This window comes from Chiloscyllium punctatum, chromosome 32 (genome assembly GCF_047496795.1).
Source record: "Chiloscyllium punctatum isolate Juve2018m chromosome 32, sChiPun1.3, whole genome shotgun sequence".
In the NCBI taxonomy this organism is placed as follows: Eukaryota; Metazoa; Chordata; class Chondrichthyes; order Orectolobiformes; family Hemiscylliidae; genus Chiloscyllium; species Chiloscyllium punctatum.
In genome coordinates, this window is record NC_092770.1 from 17,901,240 (window position 1) to 17,925,612 (window position 24,373).

Genomic DNA, 24,373 nt, shown 5'->3' on the forward strand with positions numbered 1-24,373 from the left:
TGATTCTACAACAAAGCGTTAACACACTCGCAACAAGTCAACCTCATAGCATTTTAAGGGTTTTGTGGCGTAGTGGCAGCGTCCTTATCTCTGGTCCAGAAGATCCAGCTTTAAGTCTTACCTACCCTCAAGGTGTCATTAACATGTCTGAATCAGATTGCTGCCAAGGGGAGGGTCCTTGGCAACAATGATTAACTGTTCCGGACCAGATTTATATCCCAATTATCCAGGTTCAACTTTGCGGGCGTTTAAAAGTGAAACGGAAAAGTAGACGTGACAATTTGTGGGTGGCGCTCAAGACCACACCCTCTCTGCGGAAGAAAATAATGGTTCGTGCAATTTTTGGGTTGAGCTGCAGCTTTCAGTGAAGCGGAGTTAGACTCTGCACTTGCTGATTCTGTGGTTCGGGCAGGCACACCCTGACTCAGTGTCCAGTTTTCTCGCCCGTAAGATCAGAATGGATCACAAACCCTTGCATTTAATTGCGGCAGCTGATCGTAACATGGGGATCGGCATTTCTGGGAACTTGCCCTGGTCCCTACCGTGAGTTTTCACTGCTACAATCAACCTAAATGTTCTGATAGTGTTATTCTATATCTCCACGGCATCCATACAGTGGGAGTGGGGGAGGGAGGGGGAAGAGACGTGTTTCATGGGCTTCTAGAATTGGATATGGAGGGAATTGTCAGAGTAGATAATGTTTTCTGGAAATATTAAAGAAATTTTACGTCCCATAATGGGCTTTGATATTAACCCCCACTGTGGCCTCCCGGGAGGGGAAACATCAATCAGAATGAGGAATTTGGACTTTGCAGATTAAAGCTTGAACTCATTCTCTCTTTGCATTGGAATTTAATGGTCTTTGATGCGACTGTTAATGTTATCAAATGTTGGCAATATAACTTGAAATAAACACGTAATGCTACTTTACTGCCTTAAGTAGAGCCATCGAGCTGCACAGCAGGGAAACAGACCCTTTGGTCCAACTCTTCTATGCCGACGCGATATCCTAAACTGATCTAGTCCCGTTTGCCAGCACTTGGTTCCTATCCCTCTAATCCCTTCTTATTCGTATACCCATCCAGATGCCTTTTAAATGTAATTGTGCCAGCCTTCACCACTTCCACTGACTGCCATTCCACACCTGCACCACCCTCTGCATGAAAAAATTGTTACTTGGGTCCCTTTTAAATCTTTCCCCTCTCACTCAAAACTTATGCCTTCTCATTTTGGACTCCACTACCCTTGGGAAAAGACTTTGGCTATTCACTTTATCTATGCCCCTCATGATTTTATATGGTCACCTCAGCTTCTGACACTTGAGGGAAAATAGTCCCAGTCTATTCAGCCTCTCCCTCTCGCTCAAACTCTCCAACACTGTCAACATCCTTGTAAATCTTTTCTGAACCTTTTCAAGTTTAACAACATCCTTCCTATAGCAGGGAGACCAGAATTGAACATAGTATTCCAAAAGTGGTCTGACCAGCAACATGACCTATGTAAAGTCAGTGCACTTTTCTTAAAACTATTCTCTGCATAATTGGTTGCAAACCTTTTTCTGATAAAGTTGCACTTCTACTCCTTCACTGTTAACACTCTAACCGTTCCCACCAAAGTGAATTTGATGGTAGTACTGCGAGGGTGTCAGGACTTGGACCAAATACATTCCCGTCTCAAACTGAATCTGGCGAAAGCTGACAGTGCTGTATACACGTGTTGCTATCTATTATGATCCCAGTCCAGATTGCCCAATTTATGTTATCTTGTTAGGGACCACTAACATGTGAGAACAAGTCACACCGTTCCACAGTTTTAAATAAATAACAATAAACTTTGGTACACATAAAACAATAATACATGAACAACTTGTTTATAACAGCCAGAATTAACGTGGTAAATATAGGTATTAGACTGTGAGCCAACACCCCATGTCAAATGTCAAATGTGTTGGTGACATTTTGTCTTAGCAACTACCTACCCCTCAAACTAATAATAGAATTGAATCACCAAATCTCACTAAACATCATAAGGGATCACAATCTTTCACTTTTCCCAATCATTAGGTGTTCTGTCGTGTATTGCCTTGATGACTGACTGTTCTCAGTCTGGTCTCTTTTCCTGGGTTTACACTCCTCTGCACTCTAATTCTGTACTTTACTGTTCATTCATAATGTAACTCCAGCTTTTCGTCAACATCACTGAGTTGGTCCTAACCCTCGGTTTTTTCCTGAACTTCAAACTTGTCTCATTATGAGCTTTTCAATCCCAACTCCCTCCATTGCCCTGAAGTATTAATGTTCACAGTCCTCTTTCAAGCCTTTCATTAGTTTCCACATATACAGAGTCAACAACATTCTCATTTTATTTTAGTTCTCTTAGACCTCTTCTGAATTTGGACTCCAATACTTAGCTGCCTACTGATTCCTAGGACAATTTCTAACAGCACAGAGCCAACTAACTGGTTTCCAAAACCCATCTGGTTCATTAATATCCTTTTGAGGAACGGCACTGACTGCCCTTACCTGCTCTGGTTACGTGTCACTCCAGAGCCACAGCAATGTGGTTAACCTTTAACTGTGCTTTGGGTAATTAGCGATGGGCAATAAATGTTGGCCTAGCCAGTGACACCTACATCCTTTGAATGATTTCCTTTTTTTAAAAACAAACTGCTGTTGATTCCTCATTGAATTCCCCCACACAGAATCCATATGGTTCAATTGTTCGCAAATATAGCTAACTGCAGCATTCTTAACACCGAGTCTGTGTTTTTTTTCTCTCTCTCTCCAGTCACATTTCCTGCCTGTAATGCTAGCATGTCTCTTCAGTGACTCATAAACTGTCCTGAGTGACCTATTGAAAACCTTGCAAACTCCCCTCCCCTGTGGCTGGGCAGAATTAAATGTTACTAACATTCACCATTATGCTGTTGGAAATAAGTGTATCCTGAAGATCATATTTTCACAGTGCTGGAAATGAATTTGTTTAAATGCTGTATCAAGTATCATATCTGATCATAGTCTTCCCAATGTTTGGATCATGTCTTTAACCAGTCTTTAACATACATAGAATCTCTACAGTGTGGGAACTGGCCCTTTGGCCCAACAAGTCTACACTGACCCTCCGAAGGGTATCCCATCCAAACTCATTCTCCTACCCTATTACTCTACATTTACTCCTGACTAATGCACCTAACCTACACGTCCCTGAACACAATGGCCAATTCACCGAACTTGAACACCTTTGGATTGTGAGAGGAAACCAAAGCACCTGGAGGAAATCTACACAGGCATGGGAAGAACGTGCTCTACACAGACAGTCACCTAAGGCTGGAATCAAACCCAGGTCTCTCGCACTGAGAGACAGCAGTGCTAACCACTGAGCTACCATGCCATTGTTAGTTGCTTCCTTCATTGTCAGTGTCTTGTTCTTCAGACTAGCATGATGCTAGTCTGAAGTTATTGTTACTGGATTAGTGGTGCTGGAAGAGTACAGCAGCACCACTAATCCAGTATTTGGTTTTCAGCACCTGCAGTCATTGTTTTTACCTTGAAGTTATTGTTACACCACTGATGGGAAGAGTGCACTAGTAACCAAGCCCCACTATTCCATGAAACATTTCATAAGTGTAAATGTCTTACTAAATCACTAAGATGGTTGCATTGCTTTACTTTTACTGTTATCAAGGATAAAATCAGAGTCTCCCACCAGGTTTATCAGTAAACATGAAAACTTATTTATTATAAACAAACTTGCTGTATAAAAATGGCAAAAGCAATTAATGACTACTGTTATGTAACTTAAGTTACATCCTCAATTAAATCTAAACATGCACACATTAGTATAGATAGGGTACACACCTCCGCAGAGATATTATGGATGGGTAAAGTTGTGCAAAAAAGAATCCTGTGAATTAAGAATGGAATGAGATGACTACAATCCTTTTGGTTTCTGTTGACAAGATAGGCCAATGGAAGATCCTTCTTTCAGGTAGCTGATCAATTAGAGCGAGTCTTTTTATTGAGTTAGGAGGTCAATTTACAGAGCCCTATGAGTGTTTCCCTTTTCTCACAGAGCAAAAGGGGAGCCCTGCTTCCTTAAAAACCTCTCCACAACTGAGAGGGTTTTTCTCAGCTTCTCTTGACAGTCTCCTTTCAACTGCACTCCTCCCTAGTCTGTGGCAAGATAGGAACAAACAGTCCAAAACCTATTGCTGGGCAACCTTCAACTCATGATTCTTCCAATAATTTCAGAATTTATCTTGTCTCTCTGAACATTTCTGCTTTTCCAAAGTACACAACTATTTGTAAATGATAAGTGAACCAAAACAGAGTTGTACTTTTGACCCAAAAATTCCAAAATCATGTAGTAAACACCCCATATCCCAGACATTATCTGAAACTTCCATTTTCTAGTCTTTGTTCTAAAAATATACATGGGTCTAACATCACTGGCAGTTCATGGGTGTGTCTACCTGGTAAACTGTTGCCACGAATTGCTGCCATTCCCAATGATGTTGTTTTGATAGGAAATTTTTGTACTAATTATGTTTCACCAGGTTAGCCAGTGTAAATATTTAAGGCTCAAAGGGGCTGATTGGGGAACTATAAAGTCATGCTGGAGATATGCAGATGGCAAGTGTGGGATCAAGACCCAAAGATTGTTCTGACCCAAGATTATCTTCAATGGGGTTAAGATCCTGTCCATTATATCATGAGTGTTCATTATATTGTGGATTCTGTTCTGCAGGAATGAACTTAATTACTTTCTTTCGAAGATAACTACTGTCTCTGATCCAGGTATGTGACGATACATGCCGAGAAATAATGTACAGAGGAATAAGGAGTTTGAAGTTACAAGTGATGGTTTGATTAGTTTGGAATAAAAGTAATTTCCCCCAGTAAACAAAGCTGAGCTGAAGGATAGAACCCATAGAGACTGCAGGTGAAATATTCCCAGCTGATGTCTGACATTAGAGAATTGGTGAATGCTGACAACTTCTAGATTCATGGTTGTTAGAGATGGACAGCATGGAAACAGACCCTTCGGTCCAACTCATCCATGCCGACCAGTTTTCCCAAACTAAACTAGCCCCATATGCCTGTGTTTAGCCCATATCCATCCAAACCGTTCCTATTCATGTACCTGTCCAAATGTCTTTTAAATGTTGTAACTGTACCTGCGTCTACTACTTCCTCTGGCAGTTCATTCTATAAACAAACCAGGTGACCAGTTCAGCAACTTTACAAACTGGGCGGCACACTGGTTAGCACTGCTGCCTCACAGTGCCAGAGACCCGGGTTCAATTCCCGCCTCAGGCACCTGTCTGCTCGGGTTTCCTCCGGGTGCTCCGGGTTCCTCCCACAGTCCAAAAATGTGCAGGTTAGGTGAATTGGCCATGCTAAATTGCCTGTAATGTTAGGTGAAGGGGTAAATGTAAGGGTCTGGGCTGGTTGCTCTTCGTAGGGTTATGTTGACTTGTTGGGCCGAAGGGCCTCTTTCCTAACTGTAATCTAATGTAAAAGTAACATTCAATTTCATGATGCAAATTATTTAACATCTTTGAATTATCATCTCTCAGACTGTTGAGAATGTTCTAGAATGGCTTTTTCTTATTTGTTCCATGGGATCAAAGATGATAGGCAAAATGGATTTGGAACAACGAGCTGCCTCTTAAAAAAGGGAGGAGATCATTCAGGTCTCGCAATGATATATCATAGAATCCTTACAGTGTGGAAGCAGACCATTCAGCTCATTGAGTCCACACTGACCCTCAAAAGAGCATTCCACCCTACCCTGTAACCTTGCATTTTCCCATTGCTAACCTACCTAACCAGCGCATCCCTTGACACCAAGGGCAATTTAGCATGGCCAATCCACCTAGCCTGCACACAGAGTCAAAGAGATGTACAGCATGGAAACAGAACCTTTGGTCCAACTCATCTTTGGATTGTTGGGAGGAAATCCACACAGATACAGGGAGAACTTGCAAACTCCACGCAGTCACCCAAGGTGGAATGGAACCTGGGTCCCTGACCCTGTGAGGCAGCTGTGCTAACCACTGTGCCACACTAAATACATTCCCACAATGTGGCTAGAAAGGGTAAATAAAACCAGAGCGCTCTCAGTGACAGAGAGATGGAGAGTCAGACCAAACACAAAAGATGTATGTAATGTATACCAAGTTGATGATAACAGTGAGAATCAGGCTGAATGCTGTAAATCCAAAGGGCAATGAAAAATAAGAAATAGACAAAGAGCAGGTATAAAAAGGGACTGTCAGCTAACATGAAAAAGAATTCAAACGATAAATATAAATATTGAAAGAGCAGTTGAAAGGAGGATGGAACTAATTAGGGACCACAAAGTTATTCATGAGGAAGCACTGTTGAATTTGAGATTTTCATGGTCACAGTTACCTAATATAGACAGCCGGCCATTTATAAGCAATTTTCAGATAGTTTATTGAGTTTGTCAAGAGTCAGCAGTTTAGATAGAATGTATTAATTATCACAGACTATCATAGAATTCATACAGTGTAGAAAGAGACCATTTGACCCAGCAGATCCACACCAATCCAACCCCCTACCCTATCCGTGTAACCCTGCACTTCGTATGGCTAATCACCTCGCCTGCACATCCCTGAACATATGGGCAATTTAGCACGGCCAATCCACCTACATTACACATCTTTGGATTGTGGGAGGAAACCAGAGCACCTGGCGGAAACCAGACACAGAGAGAACATGCAAACTCTGCACAGACACTCACCTGAGTGAGGCAGCTCTGCTAACCATTGAGCCATCATGCCACTGATAAGTCAAAGTATACGACCATGACAATTATCAATGGTTCATTGATACCAGAGGACAAACAGACTGTTGGCATAGAACGTGTTGGTTTCATTAAAGTTTTGAAGGCTGCATCCTGTTTTCTGGCTGAAATGTTAGGAACTCTTCCCTGGGTTGCCTCCTCCACTACTGGACAATCTTCTGTCTGGACAAGACAGGGCTTATGCCCGAAACATCGATTCTCCTGCTCCTTGAATGCTTCTTGACCTGCTGCATTTTTTCAGCAACATTTTTCAGCTCCCTGATAAGGACCACCACCTCCAAGGGTTGCCCAATGAGGACCACTCTCTGCCCCTGCTGACTTGTCATTTTATTTTGTTTCAAGGGACAGGTCACTTACTCTGGCAATCACTTGTCTGAATACTCTTGGCCAATGAATATGCGGCAACTACCATAGAAGGCTAGTTACTCAAAGGTAAAGTCACCATAGTCTTACTCTTTCATTAGAGAGAGAGAGAGAGAGAGAGAGAGATGACTGGTGGTGATTTAATCTGAGGGTCGTCACACCTCAGGCAAGGGGAAAGGTTGTGAAGGAGAACCCTTCATAATGAAGGAATTTCTGTGAGTTCAAAGTCACATGTAGATCAGATTAGATTTGGATTTTATTTCCTGAGGGGCCTTAGTGAGCCAGATAGGTTTTTATGACAATCACCAGCCACTTTTAAATTCTAGATTTACTGAATTTATTTTCTGCCACAAGCCATGGTGAAACTCGAACCCATATCCTCAGAGTATTCACCTCTGGATTGCTACATGATGAATACACAACCACCTCCCTCAAAAAAGGTGTAAGGATAAATCCAGCAACTGCTGGCAAGTCAGTGTATAAAGCTTTTAGAAGTGATAAAATTCACTATCCCTTGGACGAATGTGAATTAATTAAGGAAACCCAGCAAAAGTTTGATAAGGGTAAAATGTGTTGAACTAATTTGATTGAGTTTTACAATTAACTGGAAGGACTGATGAGGATAATGAAGTTGATGTGATTGTTTTGTATCTGCATTTCCAAAAAGCATTTGATAGTGCTGTGTATCAGCAAAATGGACCTGTGGAATAATGGATGGCAGCATGGATACAAAGTTGTGTAAAGGAAAGATTGTTTTGGACAAGAGGAATGCTTATAGTGGGGATCCCCAGGAATAGGTATTAGGTCCACTGACTTGCTGATCTATATTAATAACCTAGATTTGTGTGTACAAGACGTAATTTCATGATTTGCAGGTGACACAAAATTTGGAAGCATTGAGAACCCATGAGCAGGATACTGATAGAGTTCAAGAAGGCAGAGACCAGATGGTGGAATGAGAGGACATGTGGAAGATGAAATTTAATACAGAGGAATGCAATGACTCCTTATGAAAGGAAGAACAAGGAAAGGAAACATAAAACAAAGGATACAATTCTAAAATGGGTGTCAGAGCACAGGATTATCCCTGAAGACAGTCGTTCACCCATTGTTTGAGTTCATACTAAGCTTCGACATTTTTAAACTCCTCTCCAAACTGAGAAGGTAAAATGTTTTTACTAATTCATTGAGGAATTGTAGCCTTCACTGGTTGGACCAGTACATCCACTTGACTCTTGAGAAGGTGGCAGTGAGCTGTCTACTTCAACTGCTAAAGGTCTTGGTGTAGAGGGACACCCACAATGCTGATAAGGAGGGAGTTCCAGGATTTTGAGCCAGCGACATTGAAGGAATGGAGATATATTTTCAAGTCAGGATGGTGAGTGGCTTGGAGGGGAACTTGCAGGTGGTGTTGGTGTTCCAATGTGTTTGCTGCCCTTATCCTTTTCTAGAAGGTAGTGGTCAAAAGTTATTAACACATCAAAAGGGTGATGACCATCTGACCTATTTTCTCCAACTTTGATCCAAAATTCCTCTGAAATAGCTGCTACAATACACTTGGAGTTTAGAACAGCAGCCGGGGATCCAGGAAGTGCCATTGTTCTCAAGAACCTTGATGAGGAACGGAAGGGTAGTAATGGGCTATTCTACAGCAGAGAGAGGAGAGTCAAAAGGTGTGGCACTGGAAAAGCACAGCAGGTCAGGCAGCATTCCAGGAGCAGCAGAGTCATGTTTCGGGCATAAGCCTTTCATCAGGAATGTGGGGAGTGGGGTGGGGGCCAAGGGGGGGCTGAGAGATAAATAGGAGGGCAGGGGTGAGGGGATGGTAGCTGGGATGGCAACAGGTAGATGCAGGTGAGGGGTGATAGTGATAGGTCAGAGGGGAAGGTAGAGCAGATAGGTGGGAAGGAAGATGGACAGTTCAAGAGCGTGGTGCCGAGTTAGAGGTTTGGATCTGGGATGAGGTGGGGGGAGGAGAGATGAGGAAACTGGTGAAATCAACATTGATCCCCTGTGGTTGGAGGGTCTTGAAATGTTCTTCCTCCAGGCGTTGGGTGGCTTGGATTTGGCAGTGGAGGAGGCCCAGGACTTGTATGGCCTTGGTGGAGTGGGAGGGGGAGTCGAAGTGGTCAGCCACAGGGTGGTGGGGTTGTTAGGTGCAGATTCTACAGCAGGGTTGATAAGCTGAGATGACAAGTAGGAACATCTCAAATCAATTAACAACTGGACTATGGCATTAAATCATTGAGGATAGCAGGGCAATTCGTAATGTCTTTAGCATCCTGCACTTCATAAATAGGGACACGGTGTGTAAAAGCTAACAGATTATGGTGAACCTTTATAAAACTCTGTTTATGCCTCAACTGGGGTATTGTCCAGTTTTGGGAATCACACTTCAGGAAGGTTGTAAAGGTTTCAGAGAGGACACAGAAGAGTGTCTCCAGGAATGAAAGACTCAAGTGGATAGATTGGAGAATCTTGGGGCTGTACATCTCAAAGAAAGGTGAGAGGCAATTTAATCGACCTGTTTATTTGCCACAGAAAGCTGACGAGGTTGGATCATTAAAGTATATTCAAGGCTGAAATAGACAGGTTTTTAATCAGAAAGGAAATAGAGTGTAATGAGAATAAGGCAAGCAAGTGGAGTTGAGGATTAGCAGACTGCTCGAGATCTCATTTGAATGGCAGAGAAGTCTCAAAGGACTGGTCAATTTCTACTCCTCCATCTTGTGGTCTTGTTGTCTTAATCATGAGGGGTCTAGACGGAGCAGATAGAAAACAAATGCTTCCATTGGTTGGAGGATTGAGAATCAGATGGCACTGAGTTAAGGTGAGTGGCAGAAGAAGCAAGGGGACACATGAGAAAAAAATGTTTGTACACGGCAAGTGATTAAAGTCTGGAATGCATTGCCTGAGAGTTTGGTGAAAGAAGATGAAGTGATGGCTTTCAAAAGGTGATTGAAGTAACACCTGAAGGGAGAGAAATTGCAGGGCAGGTAATGGTAGGGTGTAGGACTAGTTGTGTTGGAGAGTGTTTGTATAAACATGATGAGCTGAATGAAGGTTCTGTGATCCTTCTGTCATTCTAAATTAAACTGTTGACTTGATTGAAATGTAGAGTGTGGATGTCATTTTACATTATTTCAATTTCAGGCAAGAAGAACCTCATCATCTGTGGTAAAGGGAGTGTCGTCAAGGACAGTTTATCTTTGCCAAACTGCTATTGTGTTGTTTTAAGCAGAACATTGTGGTAAGTTGTACGAGGCTTGAAATAGAGACAAATGGACTTACACAAGAGATAAAGGATCCAATCTTCATTCTCTTTACTGGGAAAGTGGTAACTTGAAGTCCAAAGGTGAAGTGTGAGCCCTGAAAGGTTAGCAAGCTATGTTCTTAAAGGATTGTACTGTTAATTGGTTAAAATGTTACCTACTATCACCTCAGCAGTAACACAACAGCCCATTACTAACTTTCCTTTCCTTGTCAAAGCTCTTGGACATCCACTGGATGCCTGGCCCTAAATTCCAAGTGCAAAATAGGAGCCATTTTTAAGATGCAAAATGATGAAAAATGGGGCTATAGGTCAGACTGTCATCACCCTTTGATATAATAACCAAACTTTATCTTCCTAAATTGGCTGTCATTCAGAGGACAATCCCAAGAAGTTGACATTTAACATGGACTTAACTAATGGGTGAACTGCTCTGTGTCAGGGATTACCCTCCTACACAGGATTGCCTCCCATGTTCAGCTAGCATTCTGAACTGTCAGGGAGTCTGAAGTTATTATGGTCCCAATTGTAGTCCTACACAGATAGGTTTTGAATGAGATGAAATCTACCCATTGGGCAGGCTCTCCCCAGTCCCATAGCGAGGGAAACTTGAAGGGAGAACTGGGACAAAAGTTGGAAAGGATAGCTGTGTAAATTGGTCAATGTGTTGCTATTGCTAGTAGATCTTGTTTGCAGGTAGGGAGGACTGGCAATGTTTAACCAGCAGCTGGTTCATTTACGAACATATGGATAAGGTGCAGGAATAAACTATTTGGACCCATGAGACTGCTCTGCCATTCAGTAGTCATGCCTGATCTGATCGTAACTTCAAATCTGTATTCTTTCTCCCAATAATCTTTCAGCCTCTTGCTTATCAAGAATCTATCGACCTCTTTCTTAAAACTATTCAAGGCCTTTGCTTCAACCAGCTTTTCAGGGGGAGAGCTCCAAAGAGTCATGACCCCCGAGGCAACAATCTTACCTAATCTCTCTTTTAAACAGGTTTTTAAACAGTGACCCTTAGTTCTAAAATTCTTCCACCTCTTCTCCACATTCACCCTGTCAAGACCCTTCAGGATTTTGTATGTTTCAGTCAAGTTGCCTCTATCTCTCCAACACCTGTCCAACATTTCCTCATAGTCAGCGTGCCCCATTCCAAGTATTAGCCTAGTAAACGTCTCTGAACTGTCTCCAACATATTTGTTTAATCAAATGCTGTTGGCAGATTTGTAAGGTGGGGTGAGGGGTTAGTGGATGTCAAGCCGCACCCCAGTGAGGCCAAAGCCTGCTAGGTCCTGGCATCGACAAGGTTTTTCATATTCACTCTTCCTTCCACAACGTGTGGTGAACCACCTGGTACTGGGGCTTTCCCTCCGCAATGATGGCCAGGCAACTCTTTGTTTTATGAAAGATCAAACCTGTTTAAGAGGTCTGCTGAAGATGGAGCTGCTCTGATCGACCGAGGCACTCCATTGGATTGGATTGGCCGACTCATCATCAGCAAATGCCAACTTGGAACCGGAGGCTGCACCTAACCCAAAATACTATCTGAGCTCAGAGAGCCTGCATATTGAACAATTGAATTTGGGTGCTGTCTAGGAAGAATCTAAACTATAGAGGATAAAACACATTCCAAAAGAATTTATTGGCGATACTCAAAATTCTCAATCAGCATCCTTTCTCATGCCATATAAATTGTTCTTCCCTTTGAAATTTGGTATTTTTGCATCTGTCCTGATGAGCTTCAGTAACTCATCTCCTCTGTCAACAAAATTTATTTTTTTGGATTACGAACATTACTTTCAAAAATAAAACAAGCTTATATCTACTTGCTAATTGAAAGAAAAAAAAGCCTTTACTTTAATTCTCCAGAGCTTCTGAGACTAAAGCATCTTCTACTTAATTCTTTGTTCATTGATCAAAGAAATGAATACTGACAACAAAATCCTATGTGGCATTTATTTAAGAGCAGGTGAATGCTCGACAATGATTTAAATTTAGAAGTTATATATGTATCCAGGAACATGAGTGACTTTGACTTTTTTCTTGATCAGTTCAGTGCCTGAGAATGCAGACTATCTCTGCCGGGATCTGCCCAGTGCTATTCAACTTGCTTCAATGCCACCTCTAAGTGAAGAGATTGAAACTATATGGGTTATAGGTGGCGTCAAACCCTTTGAGGTAAAGCTGTGAAAAGTGTTTGAAATATTAGTTAGTGTTTATCACATCGAATTGTGTCAGAGTTCTGCAGCTTAGTTGCCCTCCTGCTCTTTGGGGTGATGACACCATCACGTTATATGGGATTTGCACGGAAACCAGTGCTTTCTCCACACCCTGGAGAAATGTGTAAACTCTGATGATAAGCTGGTCCATTTACATGCAACTGCCCTCTTTCTGTTCTACAGAACTGTGAACTTCCTGTATTGAATAAATCTAGGCTTGAGTAAAGGGAACCACTTCAAAATTTGCAGACCCCAGAAAACTTGAAATTACTACGAATTGCAAGGATAATGTTGATAGATTTCAAGATACAGGCTGGTTGAATATGTTGACGTGTGGTAAACTCCTTAAGAATTTCAGAAGCTTCAATGTGATCCCTTCTCTGAGTTTTAATAAATACAGCTGCGTCTACTCAATCCCTTCTTTTTGGATAATCACCACATGGCAGAAAATGAATCCTTATTGCACTCCCTCTAAGACAAATATGCTCTTTCTTAGGTAGGGAGACTGAAACTAGACAGGGCTGTCTCCCTGAGGTGCAATGAAAGAAACTCTATCCACCTTCTCAATACAACATCTAAATACTCCACATCTTATCCTTTTAACTTCAAGAACTAAGACATATTGGCCAAACGACTCTGCATAGAGAAATCATTCTGTTCCTTTACTAGTTGTGTGTGTGTTTGTGAAGGGAATATTCAATCATTTTGAGTTTCATATTACAAACTGGGTTATCCAGTTTTTGCAACTTCACTGAAATATGATTTGTTTTTTGATACAACAATAATTTTGAGTTGATTGAAGAAACATGGTTGATGAATTCCCTTATTTTAAATCTAGTGAAAACATACAATTGACCTTATTGAGAATTGGGTGAAACAATTAAATGTGGGGCCCATAGAGTAGTGGGACAAGAGAAAGATGGTACGCTCCTTCCATCTGGGTCAGAGTGTATTGTAGTTTTCCAATCGATCCTACCTACCCCATTCTTTACACTTACCTGCCTATAGTTTTCATTGCAGGAGTATGCGGTCCCTGCAATCTCTAACTGGAATCCAAAACAAAGTAAGATCATTAACCTGGTCCTAATAATTCCCTGCAATATAGACCTGTGCCCCATCGTTCCAGCCAAACAGGTGGAACTGGTTTGAAATTGATCTTTTATGTTGTGTAGTGTTGTGCTAAACTAACTTTACACTATCGTGAGCAATTGTTTCCTGCTATATAATCAGGAATTACTCAACATGTCATTGAGTAATTTGCTCCAGGTGAAGGAAGCTCTCTTTATATATGTTATAGTAACCATTGTAAAGGCCCTTTAAAAGATCCTGTGCTGTGAGGGGATCTGATGACGTAGTAGCAGTTTCACTGATCCGGTAATGCTGAAGCCCAGGCTAACGCCCTGGAGTCAAGGGTACAAATCCTCCCACAACAGAAGGTGACATTTGAAATCCCTGAATAAAGCTGGAATTAAAAGCTGGTCTGACTAGTACACCAATGCCTTTTAGGGAAGAAACCTGCTGCCGTTGTTTGGACTGGTCTACATGTGACTCCCCAGCAATGTGGTTGACTCTTAACTGTCCTCTGAAAGGGGCTGGCAATCCTCTTGATTCAAGGGTAATTAGGGATGGCCAACAAAATGTCAGCCCGTGTTTCAGGAAAGAAGAAAAAGGTTGCAAAGCCACTAATCAATTTTCTCTTTCTGTTCACAGGAGGCCATGAAGCATCCAAACTGTGATCGGATCTACCTCACACATATCATGGCTGAATTCAGCTGTGACACTTTCTTCCCAAAGTTCGACTGGGACACGTTTAAGCTGCTTGACGAGTGAGCATCAAAGTCTTTGTTTTAGCAGAAACGTTCCAGGTCGGGGGTCACCAGATCTTCAGAAATGAAGATCTGGGGATAGGGGTTATGATGGGGTGGGAGTGGGGTAGGTAGATTCTGGTCACGGTGAGTGGGGAGTCTGTGAGAACTAGCAGAGGGAGGTGCAGTTTCAACATGAGAAGGAGGGTCAGTGGGGGGTTGTCTTGGGAACTTAAAAACTGGAATGGGTGGGGATTGAGGTTAGCTGCCATTTAATGAGCTCTGAGGAAGGGTTGCTGGACCCAAAATGTCAATTCTGATTTCTCTTCACAGATGCTGTCAGATCTGCTGAGCTTTCCCATCAACTTCTGTTTTCGTTTTTGACATTTTAATGCGTTGAATCACAACATTATCCCTCTCTGTTGGCTCACCTACTGAAATCCCTCAGACTCATCCTTCAGTCTTCGTGGATCAGTCTCTCACAGGCTGTCCCAGGGTATACGAGAACTAAAGGCATTGATGCTAAGGCTGTTTTTCCAGAGTGCAGATGATGATTCACAAAGAATGAATGATTTGGAACTACCTGTAGGAGAGGCTGAAAGAGATTGATGGGCGAGTCAGGACAACACTGTCTCCAATGCGAGTGGACTGATCAAGGCACATTCCCTATTTGTTGAAGGATATTCTGTACAGTGGTTTCACTGGCAGCCCCTCAATTAACTATCTCAGTCGGGTCTTCGGGAATACTTTGAAAACTTACTTTCTGAGGTTGGGAGAGACTGGGAAAGTGAGATTAGTTCCTCCGTCAAAGACGGAGGGAAGAGGAGAGAGTAAATAATTTGGCTCGTGGATTTAATTGAGGCAGGTCTCTCATAGTGAGATATGATACTAACTGGAATAGGAATGGTTAATCCTCATACAAGGGCAGGTTCAGCTAGTAGGATAATGGAACACAGGTACACATTCAAGATAAGGCTTATGTTAAGACGTGCTTAGGTCCCATGTGGGGCGGGTGGTCATTATATTGAGAATTTCCTGCGGTCTCTTCCCATTTGGCTGTGAGAACTTTTGATGCAAAGCCCAGATACCTGCTGTCAAAGGGCTTCCACAAATCTTCTGCTAAGATTACGGTTGATCAAGGAAAGCCTTGGAAAAATCCCCATGGAAGGTTTCTGTGGATGATTGGGCTAAATGGGTGCTCTCACCATCTGAGTTCCTACCACCATATCAGAGGTATGCTCCATTGCATGGAATTCCTGTTCAAAGGGCCTCCATTTTCAGAGGCCTTTCTCCCCTCTCCTTCCTCCCATTTACTTTCAGTGAAAAGGGAGTTCAGCCATCTTGTCTCCACACTCTGAGATTCTACCCTAAAATTCCTTCAAAAGATTCCTCAAAATCTGCCTTTTTGATAGTGGAAGAGTCTATGGTAATTAGTTCAGAAAAATACTGGAAAACAGCTAAGAACATATAGATTAAGAGCAGAATAGATCATTGGATAAGATCATGGCTAATCTAATTGCTGCCTGAATTCCATGTTCTTGTTTGCCCTGATACCATTTCATTCCCTCATTATTTGCCTTGTGGTTTACAGAAGTGGTCATCAGTGGTGCTGATTATGTTCATACAGGTCCATGGCTTTTCATGTAATACTTTTGTGTTTAGGTTTCCTGGAGTTCCAAGTGACATCCAAGAGGAAAATGGCATCAAATATAAATTCCAAGTCTTTCAAAAGGTTTGCAAAGAATAAATCTCGATATTAAACTTTGTGTGTGTAGTGATTGGAACCAGGTGGATCTTCTTGATTACGAGATTCTTGATTGGGGTTGTTAACCTGGGACACATCTCCGGGACACCTGCACCAACCAACCCCACTGCCCTGTGGCCAACCACTTCAACTCCCCGCTCCCACTCTGCCGAGGACATGCAGGTCCTGGGCCTCCTCCATTGCCACTCCCTAACTACCTGACACCCAAAAAACGCCTCATCTTCTGCCTTGGGACCTTCCAACTACACGCCATCAGTTTCACCAGTTTCCTCATTCCCCCTCCCCCCTACCTTATCCCAGTTCGAACCTCCCAACTTGGCACCGCCCTCATGACCTGTCCATCTTCCTTTCCACCTATCCACTCCGAACTAACACCATTACCCCACCTCGGTCTACATATCACACTCTCAGCTACCTTTCCCCCCAACCCCAACCCCCTCCCATTTATCTCTGCATCCCCTCGGCTCACAAGTCTTATTCCTGATGGAGGGCTCTTGCCCAAAATGTCAATTCTACCTGACCTGCTGTGCTTTTCCAGCACCCCACTCTCGACTTTAATCAGGAAGACCTGGCTGACCAATATAAACAGAGGACTACATGTGTCTTGTACCTATACAGACAACATGGATACTGAGGAATATGGGTACTATGGCTGTATGGCAGTAGTGCGGGGGGTATAAATCTGTTGGTACTTTTATTTCAAATTTTTGTATCTTCTGCCCAATGGAACAGGGTGGAAGGGAGTATAACTGGGATGGGAGGGGAATTTGATTATGTTGGCTGCTTTCCCGAGGCAGTGGGAAGTATAGACGGAGTCAGTGGAAGAAACGTGGATTTTTTTGTGATGGACTGGGCTGCGTTCACAACTCTGTAGTTTCTTTAGGTCTTCGGCAGAATTGTGAAAGTGAACACTGCAGCTCCAACTGTGATCTTATTGAATAGCGAGCATGCTTGAAGGGACAGATGCCCTATTCCTGCTCAAATTTTTTTTAAATGAAAGAAATGTTACACTTCCCTAGCAGATCTTCTCGGGACACCCAAAAGTGCTTTAAAGCCAATGAAGTAAAAGTAGTCACTGTTGTAATATACATCTAGCAATGATGTGGGTGACTAAATCATCTGTTTCATGTTGGTTAAGGGATACATTTTGGCCAAGAATTGAGAGAAAGACAGTGAAGTCTTAAGAGGAGGCAGTGAATTCAAGACAGACATGTGCAAATGTTCAAAGGACTAGACAAGGCGGAAACTAAACTTACCAATAGTGGCAGAAATGCCACATCACAAAGTTGAGCCTTGAATAAAGAGCATATTATCGGGATGCGTCTAGCTCAAGTTAATGGTTAAACGACGACGATAGGAAGGCATCCAAACAATGACATGGTGCACTGCAATCATGTTCTCAATAATTTAAAGATGATCTTGGCAGCAGTCCAATCATTCCAACCGATCAATAGCTCAGTATTACACTCTCAGGAACCTCTCACTGAACTAGAACACTGTTTCCTCCTTCTACTTTGCCACGTTCACAGCTAGGGCAGTGTTGTCAGTCAACACAGAGATGGACTTTGGTTCCCCAGAGAATATTTGTGGGATTTATGAGACTAAATTCAATATTTGGCACAGTTGGAACTATCAGAAAGACAGTACACATATTAACAGGAATTTCAACAAATTCCAAGAAGGTCATTTAATCAAAGCAAGTTTTGTTACATTGGAAAATTAATCATTGACACCAAGACAAGTCAGAAGGTATGATGTGAGGAAGACGTAAGGAGGTTGTAGATGTACATATGTTGAATAAGTGGGCAAAAATCTGGCTGATGGAGAATAATGTGAGCAATATAAAGTTGCTCACTTTGTACAGAGTACAAAGCTCTTATTTAAACAGAGAATAACCTAAGAATTCTAAAGGGTAAGGGAGATTTGGGTGTCGTGGTAGGAGTCAGAGGCTTGTGAGTAACTCAAAAAAAAAGGATTAACTATATTCCTTTTATTTGTAGTGCACGGGTCCATTCCTATGAAAGCATATCACTTTTATTAAACATAACTGAGCCACAGGCTCAACTGGAGTGAGTTGTTAATGTAGCTAATGATACACTCTGGATTGTTCAGCAAGTGTTGTCCAATGGCAGAATCAGACCTTGCAATGAATATCCATATCTACTCCTTGTGAGAAGGCTGACAGGAAAAGTAACCACAAGCTTGATGGATTTGTTTATGAAAAATTATTAACATCTGGCACATAACTGGAGGCCATTTGATAACTCAAAACTGTTTCACTACTCAATTAGACCATGACTGATTTGCACATGGTAAACATTTTGTTTTGTTTTATATTTCCTGAGTTGGGGAGCTGTATGCAGAATTTCAGATTTCTCTGACCTTTTAGATGAATACGTTGCTTTTTTTCTCTAGTTGCCCAAATGGAATCAGCCAATCATTTTAAATACCCCAATCTGTCTCTGGCTGAAATCTCATATATTCAGCATGTGCAAAATCTGAATACAATACGAACCGCAACATTGCAAAGACAGACTTTGGTAGACAAGAGAGTCAAGGGCAGCCAGGAAAATGTTATTGAGGCCACAATCAGAATAGCTATGATGTTACTGAATGCTACAGCAGGCTCCAGGGGCTGAACGTCCTACATACCTGCTCCTATGTTCCAGCTTCAAGGGCACATCTTGGGTTGACACACCCTGGTACTTACTGGCTGGTTAGTCCTCAATGCTCAAGGGAGCGACTGGGTTAAACAAGGGTCTCTCTTTCCTCCAGTTCATCTTTCCACAACTGACTTCAAAATCCTTCTTGGTTCCTGTGAGCAGTTCCAGGCTGTCTCTTTTCACATCATACCCTAAAGAGACCAGCCTCCTTATGCGACGGTGCACAATCTGTGGAGACAGCTCGAGAACTGTAGGGCTCGCTCTGACCTGCTCCACTGAAAACCCTTCCCGCAAAATGGCAGTGAGGCGCTCCTCCAATATGGGAGCTGAGAGGTACAGCAAGGCCGGGCAGCTCATGAAGATGATCTTCAATCCCTCATCAGTGCACTGCAATGACAGTCGACAGACTGCACTGCTTTTCTCCATAGTACTGGGGGATAGCTCGGCTATCAACCCTTTGAGCTTGGAGATGAGCTTTAGGAGCTCAGCATTGCTGAAGCCTAAGGATCGCAGAAAGGTCAGGTTTTCACACACCAAGTTTGGAGGCTTCAAAAAAATGAAAGGATTTTGGCTCAGCAGTTTCATTAACCAGATCCTCATGTCAGCCTGTTTACCACCCAGCTGAAGGTAGGTCTGCTGTAAATTCTCAATCACAGCCCTGTTCTGATCCACACCAGTACAGAAAGTCTGGGGAGAACTGACCAGCAAGCGACTGATGATCCTGTTATTTATGTTTAATGCTTGGAAATATTTGATATTGTCCTGTCGATTCTCGTGGTTTTTTATTGTAAAGAATGATTCTGGGAAGCGCTCAATAATTCTTGCCAGTTCCTTCTCATTGGTGCACAATCTGCCCCATAACTCCTGCTGGGCTCTGATTTCTGCTGGCTTGCAGAGGATGGCCTCAGGATATCGTTCCAAAATGAGGGCTACCTTCGTCCCCTCAACTCCTATTTCCTTTAAAATGCTGGCAGTTTCATAGACATAAACTTCGTTCACAAGCAAGACCCAGTTTTTCAGCTGACGAATCCTCGCTACGTCCACTGACAGCTGCTTCAGACTCTCCACAGTCTGTCTGTTTTCCTTTCGCTGTGCACTGGAGGCTGTGAACTGAAGGTAGCCTCTGTACTTTCCTTGGCTGCATAGGGCTGAAGGAAACCAATGTTCCCCACACCGTCCACTGTATAACAATCCTAATCGAAACATCTTCTAGAGAGATCTGGATCTGAACATTTCCATATCACCTTGGACTGAAGGAAAGCTAACAGTGAAAGCTATGACCGCACAAGTTATGACAGCACATTTGAAGTGTTTAAAATAATGATTAGTTTTGATAGAGTAAATACAGAGAACGTTACCAACGCTAGCAACCAGAGGGCACCAATATAAGGTGATTCGAGAATGGTTATAGCACTTAAAGAAACTATTTGGCCCATCCAGCCTCTGCCAGCTCTCAGCAAGAGCACCTCAGTTAGTCCCTCTCCTCTGTCAACACTACACCTTCTTTTCCTTCAGGTACTTATATAATTCTATTTTGAAAGCCAGAGTTGGACCTGTCCCCACCATGTTCTCAGGTTGTGTATTCCAGATCCTGGAATGGATCTTGCTGTCTGCAAATTGTTTCCTTGTGTTTCTACTGCTTCTTAAGCAATGTTTTCAATCTGTAACCCTCTTGTTCACAATCCTTCCAGCCTGTGGGAACAGGTTCCCTCTATTTATTCTGTCCAAATTGAATATCTGTCAAAACTCCCTTTAACCTCTCTTCTGCAAGGAAAACAGTCCCAACCTCTTCTGTCTATCTTCATAACTGAAGTTTCTCACACCTGGAACCTGTCTTATGAATCCTTTCAGCATTCTTTCTGAAGCCTTCACCTTAGAGCTTCTGAAAATAGGGGTCAGGATCCAAAGTGGGGCTGTGAGGTCCAAGGCAGTGATGGCTGTTGAGGAATTCTAACTTATAATATAGGATCAAGAGTAGGCCATTCAACCCATTGAGCTTGCTCTACCCCATTCATACGATCTTGACTGATCAACATATCAATGCACTGTCGCCATAACCTTTTATGCCTCTGATGTTCAAACATTTTTTAATTTCTAATTTATGAATATATTCTAAATTCTGTGTTTTGGAAGCTCAAAGATTCATAACCCTCAGAGTTGAAAAAAACATCATTAATGACATCCCCCTTATTGTTAAATTATGCCCCTAGTTCTTGACACATCAAACAGTGGAAATATCTTATCTGCATTTACCCTATCGCTTTAAGTACTTCGTAGTTTTCAATGTGATCACCTTTTATTCTTTGAAATTCTAGAGAATACAGTCCCAGTTTGCCCTCTCTCTCTCTTCATTGGACAGTCCCACCATCCCTGGAAACAAGTCTAGCAATCCTTTGTTGCACTCACTCTCTAAGAGTAATATCTTCCCTGAAACAAAAAAGGAAATCAAAACATTCAATACTCAAGGTATGGTCTAACCAAGCTCCCAAACAATTGAAGCAAGTCTTCACTAACGCTGTAGTCAAAACCTCGTGATAAAAATTAATGTTCCATTAGCCTTCTCAATAACTTACTGCATCTGTGTGTTAGCCATTACTGATTTATTTTGCAAGGACACCCAAATACCCCATCCTACATCTACACTTTCCAACTTTTCACCAATTAAAAAAACTGTATCTGTTCTTCCTACCAAAGTGGATAACCTCAACATTTTTCCACATTATATTGTCACATTCTTGCCTAATTGTTGTTTCTATGCAAATCCTCCAAAAATCGCTTTACATCTTCCTCACAGTACACATTTCTGATAAGCTTTGTATCTTATGCAAAATTTGAAATATTCCTTTTGGTCTGCAAGTCTCCATCACAGACGTGTTCCAAGTACAGATCCTTGCAGTACTGTCCGAGTCATAGCCCACCAATACTATTTAGATTCCTGGAATCACACAGCACAGAAGTAAACTCTTCAGTCCAACTCATCCGCCTGGACTAGATATCCCAATCTGATCCAGCCCCATTTGCCAGCCCTTGGCCCAAAACCCTCTAAACCATACCTACTCATATACCTATCCTGATGCCTTTAAATGTTGTAATTGTACCCACATAAGCCACTTCCTCTGACAGCTTGTTCCATACATGCACACCCTCTGCATGAAAAAGTTGCCCCTCAGGTACTTTTTAAAATCTATACCCTTAGATTTTGTTTTAAATCATGCCCTCTAGTTTTATTCCTATTCTAACAGACAGTTTTATTTCTACACAGATGCTCCACCATGCCCCGTTCTCAGAGGTCTCATTGACACTGTTTGGATAAGGTTTGAGAAGTACTAGCTCACATCCTCCCTGAAGTGTGGATCCTAACACAACTACTCCAGCTGAGGCCTAAGTGCTGTCTCACACATCTTTCCAATGCTCTGATTTGAGAGGTGTTGCAGATTCCATATTAGTTTCCTCAAGGGATGACCATGTGGAGATTGCGGCCCCTTGCCCACTCTGGGATTTCTTTTGGGCAGGTCAAAAGTGGGCCTTCAAGCAAACAGCCGCTCGCGGATCCCCTGGGCTCTGCTTCCAGGTCACAGGCTGTCAATATACCCGCCCCGTCCCATCGCCGCAGCAGGCCCTACCTACTCCCGAAACCGGCCAATGGGAGGGCCCCATCCTCTCTCCGCCCCCAACTCTGGGGAAACAGGCCAATCCTGAAACCCGCCCCCACAGTAACCCCGCCCCTCCCGGAATCCAATTATCAAAACCCCGCCCCAGTGTAACCCCGCTCCCTCTGGTGACGGAATAACAGCCACACCCCCTCACTGTAGCCCCGCCCCTATATCCGAGGAGGGGCGCAGCTCTCATTCCGGTCGCTCAGGCCCAGCTCCGCACAAACCCATCCACACTCTCGGACACACTTTTCCCTATAGCCCTCCCTAAGTACCTGAAAGCGCCGCAGCCTTCACGGAGTCCGCCTTGGACCCGGTTCCAGTATTTATCTACGCCCTGCTCCTCCCGGAGCACTAGCCCGCCCCTGACCGGCCCGGAACCCCGCGTTTGGCCTGCAGCCCCACCCCTGGCCTGTAGCCACGCCCCCTAGACTGGAGCTCCGCCCCCACGCCATCCGAAAGAACTGTTGATGCTGTAAACCAGAAACAAAAACAGAATTTGCTGGAAAAGCTCAGCAGATCCGGCAGCAATTCTAAGAACCCGAAACGTTTACTCTGATTTCTCTCCACAGATGTTACCAGATTTGCTGAGCTTTTCTAACAATTTCTGCTTTTGTTGTTACACACGATATATCCCTGCTCTACCCCCTTCAGCCCGTCTCTTTCCACCTCCCCCTCCCGACTGTCGCCCCACTCAGATTTATAGTCCCCTATCCCCAAAATGCAATCCATCTCCAGTTATAGCCCCAAACACGGTGTGACCCCGCCTTCACGTATCCCGCCCGCTGTCAGTGGACACGCTCCTGTGGAATGTAGCAACTTGAACTGAAGCCCCGCCCCCTGGAATGTGACAACCTTGAACTGAAGCCCCGCCCCTTAGACTGTGACAACATTGAACTGAAGCCCCGCCCCCTGGAATGTGGCAACCTTGAACCGAAGCCCCGCCCCCTGGAATGTGGCAACCTTGAACTGAAGCCCCGCCCCCTGGATTGTAACTCCTTTCAGTCTTGGTGAGCCCTATGGGGTGTGGAATTTCTGTTTGAAAGCGGTCGTTTTATCCGAAATTGCTGTAAATTGTGAACGGCTGGTGTCCTGCGCCCTCAATTGCCTTTCTTCCACCCCCCCGCCTCATTCCCTCAGAACATTAGTGTTTGTTTGCTCCCCACAAAGCCCGTGTTGTGTCTGTGTGTGTATGTGCAGCGACTTAATGAAAAGGCACCATGTGCAAAAGATTTTATTCAACATTTCCCACCACCAGGTAAACTCCCATGTGACCAGCGAAATCAGTTACAACAAATATGGATAATGCTTATGTGAAAAAAAGTGAAGGGGCTGGGTAAGGATGAAATCAAAATAAGAGTTGAGGGGTAATAAAGCACTTCATCCCTGTGGTGCCCGCGTCTCTGTAAAGGCGTGGCGAGTATTGGTGGACACTGACGCTCCGTCTCCAATGAGACCTGGGCTTGAGCATAACTGCTCCATCTTGTAAAGGCAAACCTAAGTAGCCTAACCAGATCAGGGAGTAGATTCATCTTTTGGTCCCTGATGTGGCTCAGCCTTGATGGGTAAAGATTCCCTCTGAGTTCCTGGCACCTTCCCATACTGTGACCAATATCACAGGTCTCATTAGATTCCTTTGCTCTCGGGTAGGGTAGAAAGAGGTAGCTGGTGGGCATTAACAAATGCTGGTATGGGAACAAATAGTGGTTTACATAGAAGCATAGGAAATAGGAGCAAGAGTAGGCCATTTGGCCCTTTGAGCCTGCTACACAATTTATCATGATCAGTGCTAATCACCAA

The 24,373-nt window shown here is 43.2% G+C and overlaps 2 protein-coding genes across 3 annotated transcripts; one reads left to right on the forward strand and one right to left on the reverse strand.

Annotated features, from left to right (window-relative positions):
* The first annotated feature begins 319 nt into the window (after nt 1-319).
* Nucleotides 320-16,258, forward strand: LOC140457938 (dihydrofolate reductase). The gene is made up of 6 exons (XM_072551786.1): nt 320-543; nt 4,747-4,796; nt 10,348-10,444; nt 12,520-12,646; nt 14,398-14,513; nt 16,155-16,258. Exons 1-6 carry the CDS (start codon nt 458-460, stop codon nt 16,237-16,239), a joined length of 561 nt encoding a protein of 186 aa, XP_072407887.1. The 5' UTR covers nt 320-457; the 3' UTR covers nt 16,240-16,258.
* Nucleotides 16,259-17,829: 1,571 nt separating this feature from the next.
* Nucleotides 17,830-22,975, reverse strand: mterf2 (mitochondrial transcription termination factor 2). 2 transcript variants are annotated; one of them, XM_072551789.1, is made up of 2 exons: nt 22,256-22,583; nt 17,830-20,170 (listed from the first exon to the last, which is right to left on the reverse strand). In XM_072551789.1, exon 2 carries the CDS (start codon nt 20,124-20,126, stop codon nt 18,975-18,977), a length of 1,152 nt encoding a protein of 383 aa, XP_072407890.1. In that variant the 5' UTR covers nt 20,127-20,170; nt 22,256-22,583; the 3' UTR covers nt 17,830-18,974. The 2 variants fall into 2 exon arrangements, with proteins under 2 accessions (XP_072407890.1, XP_072407889.1); XM_072551788.1 differs by lacking the exon at nt 22,256-22,583 and adding an exon at nt 22,849-22,975 and having other exon boundaries at nt 17,831-20,170.
* Nucleotides 22,976-24,373: the final 1,398 nt, after the last annotated feature.